Below are 22442 nucleotides of genomic sequence, written 5' to 3'. Positions count from 1 at the left end.
TTAAAATGGTTCGGTTACGTATTGCTCAGTCTTGCTTCTGGTTTGGCTTCAGAGTACCAAGCATATTGAGTAGAAGTCCTGGTAAAAGCGCTCTGTCGTTCCGTTACACATTGGATGATATGGTGTAGTTCTTGACTGGGCTATGCCTGGGATGTTACCAGAGGATTCTTTCATCATTCGACTCATGAAGGTTAGCTCATGAAGTCGCACAATGAATTCATGGGCGTTCCATAGTGAAGGACAAAAGTTCTTGTGGGAAATAGCTGTAACAGTGGTCCTGGCTGTAGTGTTCTTCGTTGGCACTGCTAAAGCATATCTAGGTATGAAATGATCGTTGATCACGAGCATGTGTTGAGATCCTCCCTTTGAAGTCTCTAGAGATTAGAAAATCCATACAGACTAACTCCAACTGAGTTGTGATGTGGTGATGGAAACAAGTGGTGCGCGGACATTAGTAGGCGTTTTCCTCCTGAAGACACCTGTTACGTTTGCCGATCAATCAACAGTATCTGCTTGCATGCCTGGCCAGTAAAATCTGTCAATAGAATTAAGGAAAGGGTTCTGTGTATCACGTCAGGGTGACCAATATCGTGGAGGCCTTGTATTGCATCATTAGATGAGATTAGATGGTAACACTAGTTGATCTTTGGTAACTCCATCTACCTTGATTTGGCGATACAATATCCACGTTGAAGAACAAGAGAATGGAAGCTCCGATATAAGCATGTATTTGCTAGGGTATGAGGAAAATCTTGTCTCTTGGCTTCTTCTTGTTGATGCGTGCTGCCGTATCCAAGAAGATAAAGTCGCATCTGTGGCTTGTGCCATACGCCAATCCATGTCTGTCATCCCATGTGTAGATCATGTTCACCAATAAGTGTGAAGGTCCTCGTCCAGTAAACTTGCTGTGAGACATAGTGATTCCACAAATGGTTGAGCGTGAACTGACACCACAGATGGCCGCTAAGAATCCATGGAGATGTCTTCTCGGTGTTCAAGGTCTGGCAGTCTTGACAAAAGGTATCTGCGTCTGAGTTTTCATTCCAGGTCTATAGTGGATGATGTCAAAATCTTAAAGCAGAGAGTTACAAACCATCGGTGGCTTAGCATCCAACTTGGCACTGGTGAGACGTGGAATCGAGGGGGTTGTTATCAGTCAGTACTGTAAACCTTGCTCCAAAGAGATAGTCGTGAAACTTCTCACTGACTGCCCACTTCAATCTGAGGAACTCCAGTCTATGAGCTGAATGGTTGCTTTCCGACTTGGTTAATCCCCTGCTTTCATCAGCTGATAACCCTCTTGGCTCCATCTTGTTCCTGGGTACAACACTGCTCCAAGCCCGTCCACTGGCATCTGTATGTATCTCGAATGGTTTGCTGTAGTCTGGGTATGCAAGGACAGGTGGTGAAGCCAACAATGTCTTGAGGTGTACAAACGCCTGTTCTTGTTCTTGTTCCCCATTTCCATGGTTGGTCAAGTGATTTCTTGGATTTCTTGGATTTCCCATGTGGCATCAATGAGGGATAATGAAAGCGGCAATCTTGGCAAATCATCACAAATTTCCGATAATATCCTGCAAATCCAAGAAAGTGTGAACTTCTGAACCATTGGTAGGTCTCGGCCAATTTAGAACCTTCTCTACCTTCTCAGGATCAGCTGATATTCCCTCTTCAGAGACAACATGGCCAAGGAATTTGATTTTCTTTTTTGAAGAATGAACATTTCTCTGGTGAAAGTTTCAGTCCTGTTTCTCTGACTCGCTGAAGTATTTGGCTCAATCCCGGTCTAGATGTTCGTCAATCGTTGATGAGAATATGATGATGTCATCCAAGTATATGAGACATATCTTTAGATACTGAGCCCAGCTCAAAACCTTACTCGTTCATGAGTCGCTGGTAAATTCGCTGGACTGTTGCACAATCAAAGGGCATCTGATTGTACTCATAAAATCCCATTGGTCCAACAGTAAAGGCAGTTAAAACTCCTTGTGTTTCTCCTCTATTTCTACTTGGTGGTAGCCGCTTTTCATATCCAGGGGTACTGTAAAACTTCGAACCTGACAGGGCTTCAAACATTTCTTCAATCCTGGGGATAGCATGGCTGTCCTTAATGGTCCCGTTGGTTCAGCTGGCGAAAATCCACACATAGTCCTAAGTTTTCCTGACTTCTTACGTGCCAGTACCACATTGGAAGACCATGGAGAATGAGAATGTCTAATGACACCACAGAAGAAGTTGATTGAGATGATCTTTAACTCCCTCGTACATAGCTGGTGGTATTCTTCGATAACGCTGTTTAAATGGATTGTCATCTGTAAGTTCAATCCGATGTCTGACCCTGTCTGTGTGTCCCCAAGTCAGTATCTCCTGAGGAAAATACATCCAAGTAATCCTTGATGACTTGTTTTTCCCTCGCAAGTTCTTCCTCTGAAACGGCTGTTTCGTTGAAGTCCATGAGGTCCAAGACAGATGTATCTTCAGGCGAGTTCAGTGATGAAGAGGTCTTTGGTGTGTCTTGTACCGTCACAACTTGTAGCTCACATAGAAGGGCACGACTTGGAATTGACACAGAGCGAGTGGTAAGGTTGGATATATGTACATCAACAAGCATCTTCTGTCCACTTCCATCATATGATACTAAGGTGGGTACAATGTCAAGGTCGTCAGGAATATATGATCCTCTGGTAGGCTGGACAACAGCATGAGTAAGTTTATAGGTAGGGGTCTATCAACATTGCCGGCAATGTGGATGGATCTCACTATTGGCTGGGATAATCTTGCGACCTGGTTCAGCACTTCTAACTTTCCCAACAGTAATTGTTTCGCTTGCAAGTTCTCTCTCCTTGATCAATATGCTGCGGAATGCTAGATACCAAGGTGTGTGCAGGTCTGCATGTTGCAGAAATCGTGATCCATACTGGTCCTTGCATTGGTTCAGGTAGATAGAAAGAATGTTAGTGCCTAGGGTAACTGGTATTCTCTTATTGTACGAACTATCAGGAACGACAAGTAACATTGAGTTTATGTTGGTAGATGCGCTTCCAGTTCCTTCTAGGTCCACCACAATTAGTCCCATGTATTGCAGGAGTTCTCCATCGGCACATTCTACATGTAGAAGTTGTTGTAGGGGTTCAAGAGGAACATCAGGGAAGTTCTGCCTGTAGAATGTCTCTGATATAGATGAGATGGTTGCCCTGTATCCAGTAAAGCCTTGCACTTGACTCCATTAATGGTTACAGTGCTCTCAGTTGGATCTCCTACCATCTCGACTGTTATCTGCTGATTGCTGACACTTCTAGGCCCATGGTCCGCCCTCCCCATAGGCCTGGGGTAGTTTAAAGAGTCTCCATCCATGACTGCTCTGCATCCCTCTGAATATGTCCAGGCTGTCCACATCTATAGCATCTTGGGATGTCTTTAAAGGGCCGGGGTCCATGGCATGAGACTGGGGTCCCTCGGCCAGTTGGAGGTCGTCCAAAGGATTGACTTGCACTGGTCCTTGGAGGTCGTGTCCATTGCCTAGGGGCATCTGCCATTGTTGACCTTGTCGCTTGACCCGAACAAGACTGATCCGGACTTTGATTGTATCCTTGCCTGTCGGTCTTGTCCACTTGTGCCTTGAGGGTTGCTATTTCTGCAGACATGGATTTTAATAGACCCTTTATTTCTTTGAGTTCAGGGTTATCTGTGCTGACGGTCGTTTATTGGTCGCATACGTCTTCTTGGAAATTGATTTCCTTTTCAGCAGATCATCTTCAACTTGACGGAGGTATTTGAGGAACTGCTCATATGATACATCCTGGTCCAGTTTATGGCTGGAAAGATCTTTCAGGTCAGCTCGAAGACCAGTCAAAGGGTGTCCCGAGAGAATCTCTTCTGTGTCGCTAGGGTTGACCTTGCCCAGGATGACTCCTTGGCTAAGAATATCCTCTAGGCGACAGGACCACTCAGCTACAGTTTCCTCGTCTCCTTGTTTGGCCATATAGAACTGCGCCATGATGTTATGTTCTGTATGTATATTTCCAAATACACTATCGAGCTTGCTGACGAGGGCATCTAGTGGTGCATCCTTGTCGACGTGCATAGCAACTCTGGCAGCTTTGCCGCGAAGGAACGTCTGACTGCTTCCAAAACAATGTCCATAGAGTAGTTGGAGCACATACATGTGTACTCATGCATCCACTGATCAAAGTCTGCATCTCCCTTCCTGTCACCTGAGAAGTAAGGTAGTTGTGGGACTTAGCTAAAGTAACTGTAGCAGGTAGAGGATGGATGTTAGAAGCTGCTGGTTCCTCTGGTTTAGGACTATGCTTCCCAATCTCGGTGATCCATTGTAGTAAGTCTTCTGGAGTTTCAGCTTTAGGACGTAAACCTAACTTTTCAAAAAGAGACCAGCTGATCTACCTCCTCCTTTGACATATTCTGTGTTGCCATTATTCAGAATGAGTTATTGATCTCTGAAGTGAAGTGAAATTCCTTACCAGGAAATCTACTAGGTATGGCGGAAATGAAGCGCAGGAAATAATGATAGAATCAATATGCGTGTTAACGAATGATATGAAATACGAGTGTGCGAGATGGGTACTGTCTATGGATGCTACACTGTAACTAGTATACTACACTATATATCAGTGTTACATATACTAGAAAAACACTAAGTGCACATCCACGATGTGTACACGAAAGCTAATGAGAGAAAATGATGGCTAACCATCAACGAAGGAAGTCATGAGTTGGCAACTTACCAACCAAAGTAGCTTGTGGCTGGCAAAGGAAATCTGTACTGCTACAGTATGTACATATTCTAACCACAAATGTACCTAAGACAAATACCTAGATATGGACTAATCTTGAAATAATGCTAACTAAAAATAGGGTATAATACTGAGGTATTTCTAATGATTAATGAGAAGTGTTAGTCGTGCAAATTGTTGCAGTGCAGGTTGTATGTACACGCGCGCAATTGGGATCTGTGTATGGCGAAAACAGGGAAATGTACCTTACCCTTCAACTAATGGAGATAGTAGCACCAACAATCTGAGAAACAACACTGAACGCAGAACCTACAACACAAGTATCTGAAAAACTATTACCTCAACTAGCTTGTTACCAACTGACAAGAATAGGTAAATGAACCACGTAATCTAGCACAGACTACCTAACAGTTTATTTAGTTAGGATATATTATGATGGATTAAATATCTAATTTAAGTGATAAAGTCAAACTAGCTTTAGCATAGCCTTCACACTCACATTCATGCATGCACAAACACACATACCCATATATATATATAACACTCTGTGGCTGGTATGCAAATAATATGAACAACTATATAATATGTTCCTAAAGTTAAAGAGTACTGAACGTTGAGAGGGGGTTGGGGGTTAAGGTCGCATTCAAGATTATTGCACTTATCTAGCGACGCAATATGATAAAGACACTAAGGGAAATAAGTATGATAGTAAAACTAACTAACTAACTGATTGACCGGCTAACTAACTGACTAACTAACTAAATAACTGATGCAAACTAAGTATTAATTCGGAGCGCTCCTGTTGAAATTAAGGTTTACATGTCATAACTTATCATACAACACATGCACAGAAATGATAATCAAAATGACATCACGCGTGTGGAAGGATTGAAGACACAGTGTCGTCGCATCTAGAAATCCACTCGAGGCAAAAGCACAGTCTTGATAATGTCTGTAAACAGTTCATGTCATCACATGAATATAAGAGTCAATAGCCGCTTACATGTACTGACGTACAGCTACCTTGCACTGAGACGATGTGACAGATGATCCTGAACTTCACATGAAGGTACTGGTTGGCGGTAGCAACGTCGGGGTCCTCACTGGGGGCTCCAATATAACAGCGCCTTGTTTGAATCCATGCAAAAGAATACAAACGGCTGTGGGTTGTGAGGCCGATACATTTATTCTGGAAGATCGTGTTAAAAAAAGCCTGAAAGAACATAAGGAACTATGTTAAATGGAATCACATAAAATATGTACATGGTGGATCAGTCGTTAAGCCTATTAAATACACCTAGTTGAATACATCTGAACTATGTCACAAGTTATAATGTTACATAGTATTAATAGTTATACAAATATACAATGATCATACAGACATACTGTACCTTTAGGAAATTCTAATAGTAAATACACTTCTGGTATACATATAGGGTTTTTTTCTGGTTAGGTGTTACATACCAGGTTGGTTGTACCCAAGCTGTTAAGGAGGATATTCTCCGGAATGAACACAGATCTGCATAACAAATAAATATGTATGAAGAAAACAATATATATATATACAAGTGATATGATATAAAATAAGATACAATTGTATTCGCCACACTAATGAAACATGGAATCATATATAATATTTATATATATGTATGTGTTTATCTTTCACACATACCAAACAAACAGGCATGCATTCATACTGACTAGTCATTACCTAAACGTTGCCATATATTTAGTTGATATGTTTAGAATTGTGTTCAATACATACTCACAATAACACAGTGATCTGATAGTTCATTTTCAACTATACACATTTATAAGATATATTATATTTCAAGTAACCAAGTCTGACTTACACAATAAATTATATTTCTTATTGTAGTAAACAAGAAACCATCCATATATATATATATACAACATTTTATACAATATGAACCTACCTAAAATCCTTATAAATATCCCCTGGTTGTAAAGGTAACCTTCCTTACGAAGTACAGGACAACATGTGAGTTTAAAATCTTTACATTGTAGTTTAAGCTATGGCCAGCTTGGCCTATCAGTGAAACAATAGAACTGACCGAGAGCTGGGGCAAGGAGTGTTGTAAGCATGCAGTGTGACAATTAGTGGAGGTTAGACTGAGAGTTACTAGGCTTACTATGCAGAGCTATGGCATGAGAATAAAATGAAGTATAAAACATAACTAAGATTTCATCATTCTACCATATAAAACATACCTAATATTCTTACAGATGTTAGAATAAGTAATTAAATGGAAACAATGCCATCTACCTTAATACTTAATATATTCTTCCAAACTTTAATTAAAACTATGTACATATATATATATTGAGTCTGCCACATATGTTCGACATTGCCTCATAAGAAAGAAAGTGACATCCATAATATTTTGTCTTATACTTAAATACCAGCTTCTATATGCCTCACAAGAACCTCAACATTGCGCCTGTTCACCTAGCAGAAAATGGGTTCCCGGTGGGTTAAGTCATATGACTAATAACCTAGCGCCTCACTGGCAGGTTGGGTTATCCGGGGTAATAATGGAGTTTATTAATGTTTCATGTTCATTTTTTTTTCATGACAGAAACCTCAGATGCAAATGGGACATCAAAGCAAATGAGGGAGAGAGGGTTCGAGTTGTCGTTCTTGATGTCAACATTTTAAATCTGTCCAACTGTATCGATGATAATGTGAAGATCTTTGACGGTATGTTAATATGTTTATATGTTAATCAGTTCGTATAGTGTATGAAATATTACAGTACATCACGCTTTGTCGGATGTTGGAAAAGATGCAGGTCTTCGCTGCTGACAAATCTGGGATACGAACCCAAGATCACCATGATGAGGGTATGTTGACTCTATATAAATTGAAGTATTTAAGTAGGTCACTTCACTTCGATACAACGTATTTGGATGTGTAGCATGGCAACAACATTTGGATATAACGACTCTGAAAAAGTATAATAGTCAATAATTTGTGATCAGATTGTTAACGGTGAACAATGTTAGTTTGAGTAGTTTTAGTGATTGTTCGTATAAACAAATGATTGCGCTGATGGAACGGACTGACTGAGTGGTAGCGTGGTGGTCGAGCTGGTGGTGTGGTGGGCGCGCTGGCTGATCCAGCGGGCATGAGGTGACGGGATCGAGCCCACCTGTGACCGGGAGTAAAACATTGGAGTCAATGCAGAAGCTTTCAGTGTTGTCACAACCCCTAGAGTACAGTACACAACCCTGTGCACTTAAAAGAACCCACGAATCCGTTGGTACATGACCAGATGGTGGCCACATGAATACGAGCAAGCACCTAGTTGCGGGTACAGCAACGTGCAGTAAACTTGGACAAAGTATTGTGACTATGTGTCCCAGTCCACCCAGCTGTGAATGGGTACCTTGTAAGAAAGGGAAAGCCGCAATAACTCGGTGCGACTTGTGGCAGCAAGGGTTGTATGGTCCCCAGGGAGTTTAGATTGATAATAAGATGTGCCAGGGCAAAACTACCAGCCCCTTGAGCATGCACTAGTGATATTGCACATGGTGGCTGTGATATTGTACATGGTGGTTATATGGCTGTGATATTGCACATGGTGGCTGTGACATATTGAACATGGTGACTGTGATATTGTACATGGTGGCTATGATATATGGAACATGGTGACTGTGATATTGTACATGGCTATGATATATGGAACATGGTGGCTGTGATATTGCACATGGTGGCTGTGATATATGGAACATGGTGACTGTGATATTGTACATGGTGGCTATGATATATTGCACATGGTGGCTGTGATATATTGAACATGGTGGCTGTGGTATTGCACATGGTGGCTGTGATATTGCACACGGTGACTGTGATATTGCACATGGTGACTGTGATTTTCAACATGCCGGCTGTGATATTGTAGATGGCACCAAGTCACCTACAAACGTAAGACAAGCATTCGTTGTTGATTATTGGAGCCTATTTCTTACCTAAACTCCATACGGGCGTATGTGTTAGTATTTCTTAATTTTCCAATTGCCCCACGGATCAGTCAAATCATATCAGTTTGAATTACTTTGATCCAACTTTTGTTTCAGGAAACGAACCATTCAGCTCACAACTGGAAGTACTTTGCAGGTTGAGGCAGCAAAATCTCACAATTACTAGTACAGGGAGATATATGAGGGTTGAGCTCAATACAAACTCCTTTGTGTTCGGCAGAGGATTCCATTTTATGTACAGCGGTGGTGACTTTCAAGGTAAGTAATTCAGAGGTGTGTGTGTGTGTGCGTGCACGTGTGCGTGCGTGCTTGTGTGCGAGTATGTGACAGTCCGGAAGAATACCATATTCATATTGTATACAGCTCTGGCACTTTATACCGACTCCATACCGACTAGTCTCTGTTAATTCCCTCAATTGAGACGTCAGGCAAGGTAATATCAAGTACCATGTTTTCTTTAAAAATAAGATACAGGTACATGGTATCGGGTAATTGATAAAGACTGGTCGATCAAGTCAGCAGACTGATCCTGTGTACGGTATCCATGAAAACAATTGCAGCTATACCAGGGACTTTGGTCAGATGTACATGTATATTAAGATTTTTGACGTGTCGGCTATGATATTGCACATGTCGGATGTGATATTGCACATGAAAGCTGTGATATTGCACATGTCATCTGTGATTTTACACATGCGGTAAAGTTTGACTTTACTTAAGCTCGATTGTATCTTAAGGTGCGCCTGATCCTAGTGATGGACATACATGATAACATCATTTCTGTACCTCAGCAACTACGCGTTTATTTATCAGATTATTCTAGTCTTTCTGGGTTTTCTTTGTGTGCAGTCCAAAGACACATTGATGTAACTGACGATGGTTTAATCCAAATATTTTCTCCTGGGCATCCAACCTATTTTGAAGGGTAGGTAACTCTCTGTATTAATGTTTAACTATAATATTAAACATATGTTTAGGTACGTTTGTTCTTTTATTAGAACTGATGCAGATTATTATTGCATAAATGATACACATATAGGTAAGAGTAGCTTCAGAGATCATGCTAAAGCATCTTCAAGTAACTTAAAAGGGTTAGTATTGATTTTCAGCAACCAAAGCTTGACATAAGATCAAGGAATCGGGTGACAAATGTTCATACCTTCAATCACCAGATTATCTCGTTCAGTCTTGATTGGTAACACAGCACCGTCATATAGTTGGAATATTGCTGAGAGTGGCCTTAAACAAAAAGAAATAAAATTTCAACTCAGGGTAATGTTGGTTGGTTGGTTTGTTGTTCAGCGCCCTCAGCAACATTCCATCTATATAGCTTCGGTCTGTAAATAATCGATTCTGGACCAGACAATCCAGTGATCAACATCATGAGCATCGATCAGCATACATGTAATTGGGATATGATGACATATGTCAACCAAGTCAGCGACTCTAAACACCCGATCCCATTAGTCCCCTCTTACGACAAGTATGGGTTGCTGAAGACCAATTCTAACCCGATTTTTCATGGGGCCCAGAGTAATGTTATATATGATGTACATGTAATGTTCTATTCCCTTCAGTAAATACCATCTTACCTGGAGGATACAAACTGGATCATTGGAAAAAATCATTCAAATGATTGTTAAAGAATCACATCTTCCGTACAACCATAAATGTGGCACAGATTATTTGGAAGCATATGATGGTTAGTATGACAGGGACGGCATGATAGTATGGTTAGTATGAAAGGGGCGGCATGATAGCATCGTTAGTATGACAGGTGCGGCATGGTAGTATGGTTAATATGACAGGGGCGGCATGATAGTATGGTTATAATCACGGGGCGGCATGATAGTATGATTAGTATCCTTACAAGCGGCATGGTAGTATGGTTAGCGGCGCCAAGGGCTACCTGATAGGGTTATGGTTAGAATGACAGGGGCGGCATGATAGTATGGTTAGTATGACAAGGCGACATGGTGGTATGGTAAAATATAATGACAGGGGCGGCATGATAGCATGGTTAGTATGGTAGGGCGATGGTATGATGGTAGGATTAGTATAATACGGGCGGCATGGTAGTGTGGTTAGTTATGACAGGGCGGCATGTTAGTATAGTAAAAGTATGGTAGGGCGGCATGATAGTATGGTTAGTATGACAGGGGGCGGCATGATAGACAATGGTAGGTATGACAGGGGCATGCATGATGAGTGAGTTAGTATGACAGGGGCGGCATGATAGTATGGTTAGTTATCGTTCATGGTCGGCATGATGGCATGGTTAATTATGACACAGGCGGAATGATAGTATGGTTAGTTATGGTAGGGCGGCATGATGGTTATGATTAGCTTGTTATACTCATACGGGCGGCAATGGCATAGTATGGTTAGCATGACAGGTGCGGCATGGTAGTATGGTTAGTATGACAGGGGCAGCCGACATGATACCTGATACTGGTTAGTATGACAGGGGGGCGGCATGGTAGTATGGTTAGTATGACAGGGACGGCATGATAGCTATGCGTTAGTATGACAGGAACGGCATGACAGAGGACGGCATGGTAGTATAGTTCAAGTATGACGAGGACGGCATGATAGTATGGTTAGTATGATCAGGTGCGGCAATACTGATAGGCATGGTTCCTTATGACAGGGCCACATGGTAGTGTAGTTAGTATGACAGGGGCGGCATAATAAAGTGTGTCAGTTAGTATGACAGGGCGGCATGGTAGTATAGTATAACCAGAGGCGCTGTTCAGTATGACTGGCAGGGCGGCATGATAGTAGTGTAGTTAGGCATGACAGGGGCGGCATAATAGTGTGGTAGTAGTTATGACAGGGGCGGCTGTAATATTTAATGGGAACAGCTATAGGTAAGGTAATGACAAGGGGCGGCATGACCTGGACGAGGGCGGTTTTAATGATCAGTGGCGGTGACCAGGGGCGGCGCCGCATGAGTGTGAAATTCCTGTAAAGGCACGACACTTTCTTTCAACGATCACAAACAACTGATCATGTGTTAACAGCGCAGCCAGTATGACGGGGCGGCATAATAACGAAAGTGAATATTTGTAGTATGGCAAAGGCACATAGCAGTGTGGTTGTATGACTGTGGGGCGGCATAATAGTGTGGTTAGTATGACAGGGCGGCATGATATCATAGTTAGTTTGACACAGGGCGGCATAATAGTGTTAATTAGTATAGCAGGGGCGGCATAATAGATATCCATAGTTAAATTTATTATGCCACCAACCAGGGCGCAGTCAGCACGCTGATATCACGAAAAATTGTTGTAGAGGCATAATAGGGCGGTCAAGACCAGGTTTGCGATTACAAATATATGTGACAGGGCGGGCAATAATAGTGTGGTTAGTATGACAGGGGGCGGCATAATAACATAGTGTAGTTTGCAAGGGACTAGGAAACATAATAGTGTAAGGTTGAGTATGACAGGGGTGGCGATAATAGTGGTGGTTAGTTGGAGCGGGGCGGCATGATGTGATTAAGTAACAAATAGGACGGTATGGAGCGGATCATGTGGTGGTTAGTATGGACGGCGGCGCAGATGGTATAGATCATCTGGTGTTGACAGGGGGCGGCGAGTGGATAGGACATAAATGGTTAGTATGACAGGGGGGTATAATAGTGGTATAATATGACAGGGCACGAGGGGCTTTCAATTATGGTATAGGTATAGTATGCCAATAGGCGGCAGCACCAGTCATTTAGTATGACAGGGGTGGCATGATATCATAGTTAGTTTGACAGGGGCGGTAGCTAATAGGTATGGTAGGAACGGGGACGCTTTCATAAACAGTAGTTAGTATGACCAGGGCGGCATGATAATAGTGTGGATAGTTTAGTATGACAGCAGGGGCGGCATGATATCATAGTTAGTTTGACAGGGGCGGCATAATAGTGTAGTTAGTATGACAGGGGCGGCATAATAGTGTGGTTAGTATGACAGGGGCGGCATAATAGTGTGGTTAGTATGACAGGGGCGGCATGATATCATAGTTAGTTTCACAGGGGCGGCATAATAGTGTAGTCAGTATGACAGGGGCGGCATAATAGTGTGGTTAGTATGACAGGGGCGGCATAATAGTGTGGTTAGTATGACAGGGGCGGCATGATATCATAGTTAGTTTGACAGGGGCGGCATAATAGTGTAGTTAGTATGACAGGGGCGGCATAATAGTGTAGTTAGTATGACAGGGGCGGCATGATATCATAGTTAGTTTGACAGGGGCGGCATAATAGTGTAGTTAGTATGACAGGGGCGGCATAATAGTGTGGTTAGTACGACAGGGCGGTGATATCATAGTTAGTTTTTTAAAGGTCACATAAACCCTAGGGGTACAAATACATAAATCACTAACTGGCATCGTTATAAATGAAACCCGTCATTAAAACTACTCATTTCGACCTTTAATTGACTTAAATCGACCTTTTGACAACAGTGCACAATTCTCACCCGCGAACGAAATTTCAACCAATCAGAGCGGCGCGCCTCTGTGACGTCATATGAGGAATAGCTTTGAGGGCCGATGCAGAATTCATCTACATTTTAGGGTTAAATTATCTTGTTTACAGGCTTGTATAAACCTGAAATCGTGACAATTGTTGTGGAAAATAAAAGCTATATGTTCTCACAATCTACTGTCATTTAATTTTGTCTCCTGCTTTGCCTAGTTTCCGAGTTACAACTTGTTTTCATAGACGATTCTGTCAAAATCGATTGGTGTCGTTAGGCCCTATTTGTATAATGACTGATCCAAATCGATCCCATTTCTGTGTTTTTTTACCTCGATATTTAATCATGTCATGTAAAAATCTGTTTGTATTCTCAAAACAGTGTCGGCCCATAAGTTTTCACATGCAATACAGCAATTAATACTCCCTTGTTGTAACCCGTGTTAGGTGGTATAAACCTACACATGTTATTTGTCATCATTCACTTGATGGTCAGTTAATGAATTTATAACAGGTATAATTAGTGGTAACACACTTAGATTACCCGACAAAGGTTCCCATTTGGCATTTCTTGTGTCTGGAGTAAATATTCAACATTATAAACATCGATCAAAGGATTAACCGATAACACGCTGATTGATTAATTACTTTTATCTTACACAGCGGAATTGTCAAAAGGTAGTGTTTATGTATGTAGATTTACTAATCTATACTGAATACACTCTGTCGTGTCGGTGTCTGCGTAAAAACAACGTCCTTCTTTCAAAGGATTAACCGGCAATACATTGATTGATTGCCCATTATTGGCTAACTAAATTACTGTTTTTAAAGAAAGGCGGACATTATGCAATTAGTTGCCAGGTGTGCTATCTTGGGTGACCAATGAGACTATACACCAATACCTGAAAAGATTTATCACTTTTTCGTATATTAAACTGTTAAAAGACACATCATTTGGAACAGTTTTGTGGATATTGATGGATACATTCCTCGAACAAGGTAATGGCCTGATATTGTTCCTATAACTTTAATCTGTTTTAATTTTAATATTTGCATTTTGATTTTATTCATTTGTCGTAGCATTCAACAGAATCATTGTTTTCGCCGTGAAGTGTAATGAGACAGACAACATGCACTAGGGTGTGTGTGCGAATTATGATTCACATTGGCAAACTATAAAATGTCTAGATATTACAGTTCTGTTATAAATTCACTATAAGTATCAGCAGATCGTCTGCTTTTTATTTAGTTTCAAAATGCATACAAGTATGATAATAAACTAATTAGGATTATAAGACCAAATATAAAGACGCACATTGACTAGTATCTACATACTGGTGAGTGGACATTAACCATGGGAATGTAGCAAGAAATTTATCGCGCAGTATTGTGACTTCGACCCCCACCTCGCTTCCGTGGAAGAAATCGTTATGTTATAAGTTGTGTCATGCAAAATCCGTTTGGTTATGATTCCAATACATATTTAACTACGAGTAGAAAGTAGTCTTGATTATCTAACTTGATGAAAACAAACTATAATCTCATTAATTCTAACAGATTTTTTTTATTTTTAAAAATGGCGGCGCCCTGTCGGGAACATCCGCCAGTCTGAGGATAAATGGTATTTAGGTTTGTTTTCACCGAGTTACAAAATCAAAACTACTTTCTACTGGTAGTAAAATATGTATTTTATTGATGGCCAATAGGATTTTGCATGACATAGCGTATAACATAACAATTTCTCTCGTGGCAGCGAGGTGGGTGTCAATATAATACTACTTACAATATTATTGTTACTTCGACCACAACCTCACTTCCGAGGAAGAAATCGTTATGTTACAAGTTGTGTCATAGAAAATCTTTATGGTCATCAATCATATGCATATTTTACAACAACTAGTAAGTAGTTTTGATTCTTTAACTTCAGTGAAGCGATCTGAACACAAGTAAGATATCGTTTCAGGCTTCCACAACGCTCGCTTCGCACTCACAAACATAACCGATTTAGCACGAACTGCGGGGTCCTGTGGAAATCTGTGCATGGGGACACCATCGCCCGACCCTAGGAGCAATTGACGACAAAGCAACGATTCGGCATGTCATCGTTGATGTCGAGAAATCATCAAAATGATGAGCGTGCTACACATTTTCTATACAACTAACTGAAAATCGTTCCTCATATGACGTCACTGCAGTGCTCTGGCGACAGAGTTACGTAACCTGTCTGTGGTTTCTGTTGGCGGGCGAGAGGAAGCAGGCGACTTTTGGCCACTTTTAATCGCTCGGTATTAATTAACCACAAGTTTTAAAGAATAAATTTGGTGTTCCGCATAAGACTAACCACAAATCTTCATATGTAATGGTTAAAAGAGTAACAAAACAAAGTTTAGTGGTTCTTTAATTTAGTGACGAAATCAGGTTACAGTCATTCAAGATCTGTCCCCAACTGAGCACCTTTGGGACCAATTTCGGAAACGCCAAGATCAGCCATAGACGAGGAACGCAAGCGGAAAGGTGTCGGATCCCTAATCAAGATGTCAGAAGACTCACCTACTCAGTTCTACTCCGGGTTCAGGCCTGCATCACTGCTAGGGTTGGGCACACCCGGTATTCGTCCTGCCAAGAAAGCTGTAACAGTCGATTCTGCATTGGTGATCGAATATTGGATAACGCACTGCAGTGTCATTCATGTGCCAGTAGATCACGAGCTGCGTCGTTTTTCTTCTTGTTATCCATTAAAGTGCTGTTGCTGAATGATCGCTTTTTACAGTAAACATTTAATGTTGCCATAATTTGCTTTTGTTTTGTTTTAGACCAGAAAAATATTTGGTGGCGTTTCTTTTGGACGCTAGTTTACATACATACATACACACAAATTCATATATGCAAATAGATTGCATTACAATACAAGTGAATACATAATTCATATATGTACATGTAGGAATATTTAGGTGGAGTATTCTTACCGACGATTCTTAAAAGCATTTATAATACTACTACAGAATAAAGCGAGTTTTCTAAGGATACCTATCTTATTACTATTGAATATTGTATACATTTTATGAAAATTTGGTCTTGTATAAAAATATGGCTTTAAATATTTAACTTTTGAATGTATAAAGTGAGAACAAATAAATAAATAATGAAGTTCATCGCCAATGCCGCTACTGTTACAAAGTTTACATAATCTATCACGTTTTTGAATATTTCTCCAGCGGCCTGTTTCAATCGGTAAGTTATGATTTGCTGTTGATAGTAACACTGTCATTGAACACTTATCTTTTAAAATATCCAAATATTTACTTAACCTTAAATATGAGTTTGATAAGGTGCTATATAAGATACCTTTTGATGAATGTTCTACCGTAGATAACCACACTTGCTTATGCGCATCTTCTAGTTTATATTTAACGGTAGTTTTTAGTTTATTCAGGTTTTCAAAATTTTGGGATATCCAGATATAACTAAGTCCATTTTCGTCAAAACTATGTTTAATATTCATTATCCATTTATGTTTACATTTTCCAAAATGCGTGTCGCTTAATAGTAATTTAAAGATAAGTAAGGATAGTTTGGAAGATTTACCTGTTAAAAGTCGACCCCAAAACGAAACAATTCACAATTTCACATCAATTGCAAGTGGGTATCTACCAAACTCCCCATACAACATAAAGTTTGGGCTGCTTTTTCTTAACAGTGCTAATTGTTTAAAGGTCACATGCAACCAAGAAATCAAACATAATTAAAACACAATTATCACTTCTTCATGACATATAATATGCATAGCTGATTATGAAAAAACAAATAAACAAAATTATAAGCGTATAATCGCAAATCAAAAGTGCAATATTTTGTACTTGGGTTTACCTCCCTCGAAACGAAGCAGCCGGGATACCGAACCCAGTCAGAGCGGGGTGGGTGTGCACTCAAGTGTAACGGCTGGGTTCATTAGCAGATGCCGCCTTCAGGCCTCATATTGTGTGTGTGTATATAGAGATGTTGGGTTTTGTAAATACATGCTCATTTTTGTGTATAACATTTGCAATCAACAGACATCATAACATGTCATGTGTTCAAGTATCACACCTGCCTGTCTGTGTAATTACATAATGTGACAGAGACCGAACTCGGGCCATAAATCAATGCGTTTTGTTTATGGTGTATAGCCTGATTGGTGTTAAGTTCAAATTGCATGTGGTCAGTGATTGCAGTTGTATTGAATATTGTCATTAGCAGACAGGCAGGCAGACACATAGGTGCCAATAAAACAAGACATTGAGTTTTGTCTGTGACAACGACATATCTATATCACAGTTAGAAACTGTGTCAACGCTAAATAATGACATTGCTTTTAAGTATCGAACTGAGAAAGCGTCTCGGTAAGAAGAACGTGTGGTGAAATAGACAAATGAAATTATATAAACAGTTAATTTACTGCCATAACATATAAAAGCTCGCGCCTGTGACATATCAACAAACATTAGAAAAATAGCTCACACCAAGGCCTTCACCGAGTATTCACCCGACAACCCGCTTCCTCCAAGCTGCGCGAACCTATTTACTTGCGCATCGTGCTATGGGCGCAGCCCAGCTGTTGAAACCCGTTTCCCAGAAATCTCTGGGGAAAATTAGTGAAACGTTTGAACTCCGATTTCGCGCGGTTTTTTTCATCGCGTTATTTTTCAACTTTATAAGTTGAATTTGCATTTTTGACTATTTGTTTCGGTTTGTCCATACCGAAAGGTATCAGAATCTGCAAAGTTGTGTTTTACGTTGCATGTGACCTTTAAGGAAGTTAAATTTAAATATACTTTTTCCAGTAATGATGTATTTTCAAATCCCCAAACCTCACAACCATATAGAAGAATCGGCAACACCATGGAATCAAATATACGTAGTTGTAATTTGTATGTTAGATGCAGTTTTCGACCTTTGCTAAATATAAAATACATTGCTTTAGTGGCCTTTTCAACAGCTGTTTCTTTTGTTAATGTGACGAGAGTGAGTACGTATAAATTTGAAAAATGGGTAGATACTTTACTTATAAATTGCAATTACGCACCTCTGCCTTTTTCTTAAGAGACAAATAACGTCTTCAGTGGTCGAGTATACTGCTTGGTATGAAGATGAAGAAGTCACTATGAATACTGAAATGCGACATGTGTCTCTGATTAAGAGGACAGATTGATGTAATGATACAACATAACCTTGCGTCATGTCAGCTGCTCCGAGTCTAATCACACTTCAATTGATGTGTTGCAGGTTATGACTCGTTAACCACATCTTTAGCAAAGTGGTGCGGAGACGAGAAACCATCTAAGGACAGCTCAGGATCGCAAATGTTCATTGTATTCCATGCTAGTAGTGTTGGGACCCGTGGTGTTTTTAAGATCAACTTTTTTGTAGTACTAAAATCACAACAGGGTAAGAACACGTATTTCGTTTAAAATGTTTATTACATTGTCTTCAAGGAGTAATGGTGAATATGGAATTGGTTGCGTACACGTGGAATACACACTATTTGATAATGATTTACAAACTCGTTTTTATGATCCAGCCGGAATCTTGCAATGAGCTTTTGCTTACAGCTGAGATTTCTTGTGACAAGGTGCCTTACTCTGAGATCATGGGTTCGAATCCCGGATGGGACTCAACCCAAGAAAAAGTACTAGAATATGTACCTTACTGAGAAAGTGCAATCACAAATATAACATGTGTCAGCATTTGATCACTAAGGACATTGTGTATACATTTATGTAATGGTTAAAGTATCCTTCCCGCAACAATATATAATATTGTATTTTCTATGGTTTGCTTATTGTATTTTGATTGTGTGAATTAAAATCGCAAACCTAAATATGAAATTAATATATTTTGCAGAGTCTGGAGGCATGAAAACAATCACCATACTTTTGTCATGCATCGCAGTTGTACTTGTTCCGGCAGTGCTCTTCAGTGTTTACAGGATTCGCCAGAGACGATACCATCGGTCATCACGCACAAATCGTGCTTTCGTGGCCACCACCATGTCTTCAAACCCAGCACTTCAGGTTCCACACCAAGCAGCAATGATGCCAGCTACGGAAACTGGAGGCGAAATAGAATTGCCTCCCTACACCTCAGCTGCTCAAAGCCAGCCTCCCCCGTCATACGAAAGTCTGGAGTTTGGACCAAAAAGTGGGAAATAGTGATCTGAGCTATTGGACAGCAGATGTAAACGTAGCAGCGAAGATGTAATTCGGTCTGATAGACGTATGGGGATTAAACCATGGAACTGTACAGTTCAATTCCTTCAATACGGAAGGGGGGGGCACAGAGAGAGAGACAGAGAGAGACACCTTTTCATATTGTGTGCGTGTGTCAGTGTGCGTGTGTGCGCGCTAACTTGGGTTATGAAAGAGTTTGAATTATGAAATACTGAACAAAAAGATGCGAATGACGTTTACATACAATACTAAATTCTAACGTTATTATTTTACATGTATGTGCTGTGTTAGAAAGTGATGATCTTTACTGCTTCTGGCATTGAAATGCAAAATACCAATATTTATTGTCTGTTTTGTTTTCTATGGTCCGAAATATCCCACCTATCTGGCAGTAATCTGTAAATATTCGAGCTTGGAGCACAAAATCTGGTGATTGATAGTATCATGCTATGGCACATTACGATCTAGTGATTGATAGTATCATGCTATGGCACATTACGATCCAGTGATTGATAGTGTCATGCTATGGCACATTACGATCTAGTGATTGATAGTGTCACGCTATGGCACATTACGATCCAGCGATTGATAGTATCATACTATGGCACATTACGATCCAGTGATTGATAGTGTCATGCTATGGCACATTACGATCTAGTGATTGATAGTGTCATGCTATGGCACATTACGATCCAGTGATTGATAGTGTCATGCTATGGCACATTACGATCTAGTGATTGCTAGTATCATGCTATGGCACATTACGTTCTAGTGATTGATAGTATTATCCTTTGGCACATTACGCTCTAGTGATTGATAGTGTCATGCTATGGCACATTACGATCTAGTGATTGCTAGTATCATGCTATGGCACATTACGTTCTAGTGATTGATAGTGTCATGCTATGGCACATTACGATCTAGTGATTGCTAGTATCATGCTATGGCACATTACGTTCTAGTGATTGATAGTATTATCCTTTGGCACATTACGCTCTAGTGATTGATAGTATCATGCTATTGCACATTACGATATAGTGCTTGATAGTATCACGCTATGACACATTACGATCTAGTGACTGATATTATCATGCTGTGCCACATTACGATCCAGTGATTGATACTATCATGTTTTGGCACATTACGATCTAGTGATTGATATTATGATGAGATGACATACTACGATCGCCGTGATCGATGTACGATGACAGTGCGTGAACCAACTCACAGAATCTGACCAGGGTGGAGGAATAGGTCATGCTACATGTAGATATGTGGATGTTCTGGAGCTATTGTTACGTTCTATTTCTACATGGCATTGATTACAAGGGCATAGCCTAGGGGTTAAGGTGTTAGATGGCCATACCGAGAACCCGGCTTCCAGTCTTCGGCGTGACGAGGGAACGCCTTAACCACTAGGCCACGCCATCGGCTGGTCATAAACGTGTTCGACAGACACGTAGTTCACTGTGTTTGAATCTCATCTGAGAAGGCCGAACACCTGTGATAGAATGTCAAAAAAGCACACTACAGCACAAAGGAAATTTAGTAACGAGCAGAAACAAATGCGACTTTTCACAGACGTAGTTTCAACATATATTTACTGATAAATTCAGTTATATTTTTCATACATCTACTCTGGATACCGAAGTGTACATTTATGCAAGTCAATAGTCTGTTTCTCTCGATGCACTGCTGAATACGGCATTCCATGCTGTCAATCAAATTGTCTATGTAGTCCTGGGGTAGGTCCACCCGTATTTGACTGATGATATTAGACCACTCAACGACACTCTTCGGTTCCAACTTTTCTAATTTGTACTTCATAATCTGCCACACATTTTCAATTGGGTTCAGGTCTGGTGATGCAGCTGGAGATTTCTGTAAGGTTAAGTTACTCGTTTCAATCCAGTTACAGGTGTGTCTTGACTTGTGTACAGGTGCATTGCCCTGTAAAAGTTTGAAAGGTATTCCACTCTGTCCTATATGGGATTTTGCAGCTACGTCCACCTCTTGACCACCTCTTTCTTGTGATCCTATAAAACTGAAACCTTATTCGTCCGTAAAAATCACATTTGAAAAGTCAGTACCCTGCATTTCCTGCACCACCTGAGCCTTTTCTCCATATGTGCTGTTGTCATCAGTGGAACATTCTTCGGCACTCGCTTGACATATCCAGATTGCTTTAAAGATCTTCTGATTGGCCATTCTGATACCTTAGGGGTTCCTTGACCTGACGCCTTCACGGCAAGCTGTTTTGCAGACCAGTTTGGGTACGCCGCCGCGAGACGCGCGATACGTCGTCTGTCATTGGTCCCAAGAGTAGCACGACGTCCCGATCCAGCCTGTCGCTCTGTCCCTAACCCTGCGTCAAATGTCTTCAAATTTAAAGTGCAAAATAGTATTGTTTGACAGAAACAAGTAAATGAATCATTTATGTCGAATGGGAGTCGCAAGGAGATGGACGTTTGAATGGGAAACTGATGACAGTCGGTGCCTGCTTTATTAATGGCCTGTATAGTAGTCTAGGAAACAAGGTCATCCCAGCTGTCGTGATCTTTAGGCCAAGGTAAATCCAGCCATCTCAAACAGCGATTCGGGTTAGAATTGGTCTTCATCAGAGGCGACTATTGGGATCGGGTGGTCAGGCTCGCTGACTTGGTTGGCAGATGTCATCGTATCCTAATAATCCTAATTGTGTAAAATGATGCTCATGCTGTTGATCACTGGATTGTTTGGTCCAGCCTCAAGTATTTACAGACCGACACCATATAGCTGGAATATTGCTTCGTGCGGCGTAAAACAACAACTTAATCTTTAGGCAAAGGTAAATCGAGCCATCTCAGACAGCGTCTCAACACCTGCTTGCAGCCATCAGAAAATCGCTACTTCTGTCACCTCTTCTCTTTCCCAACTTGTGAATTGGTCCAGTAACCCATATGCAGCTAATGATTGTGGTAAGAGGCGAGTAAAGGGATCGGGTAGTCAGGCTCGATGACTTGGTTG

At 40.7% G+C, this 22442-nt stretch overlaps 2 protein-coding genes across 3 annotated transcripts in view; both read left to right on the top strand.

Moving 5' to 3' along the window:
* LOC124258784 (bone morphogenetic protein 1-like) overlaps positions 1-22442 on the top strand; it is an 88343-nt gene that overhangs the window by 41029 nt on the left and 24872 nt on the right. The gene's annotated exons all lie outside the window — the stretch shown is intronic.
* On the top strand, positions 7184-19780 carry LOC124258786 (tolloid-like protein 2). Of its 2 annotated transcripts, none has more exons than XM_046692879.1 (6): positions 7184-7476; positions 8856-9017; positions 9609-9684; positions 10337-10461; positions 18493-18654; positions 19111-19780. In XM_046692879.1, exons 1-6 carry the CDS (start codon positions 7260-7262, stop codon positions 19416-19418), a joined length of 1050 nt encoding a protein of 349 aa, XP_046548835.1. In that variant the 5' UTR covers positions 7184-7259; the 3' UTR covers positions 19419-19780. The 2 variants fall into 2 exon arrangements, with proteins under 2 accessions (XP_046548835.1, XP_046548836.1); XM_046692880.1 differs by lacking the exon at positions 7184-7476 and adding an exon at positions 7527-7619.

The sequence above is a fragment of the Haliotis rubra genome, unplaced genomic scaffold (genome assembly GCF_003918875.1).
Source record: "Haliotis rubra isolate DU_JTF1 unplaced genomic scaffold, ASM391887v1 Scf70, whole genome shotgun sequence".
Classification (NCBI taxonomy): Eukaryota; Metazoa; Mollusca; class Gastropoda; order Lepetellida; family Haliotidae; genus Haliotis; species Haliotis rubra.
Note: the sequence above shows the minus strand (reverse complement) of the source record. Positions and strands in the feature narration are given on the sequence as shown.

Excerpts from the sequence above, each read along its gene's own strand:
- LOC124258786 (XM_046692879.1), top strand. The coding sequence starts at position 7,260 with ATGACTAATAACCTAGCGCCTCACTGGCAGGTTGGGTTATCCGGGGTA. Across the intron at positions 7,477-8,855 it reads TAATGTGAAGATCTTTGACG|GAAACGAACCATTCAGCTCA; the intron begins GTATGTTAATAT and ends CTTTTGTTTCAG. Across the intron at positions 9,018-9,608 it reads CAGCGGTGGTGACTTTCAAG|TCCAAAGACACATTGATGTA; the intron begins GTAAGTAATTCA and ends CTTTGTGTGCAG.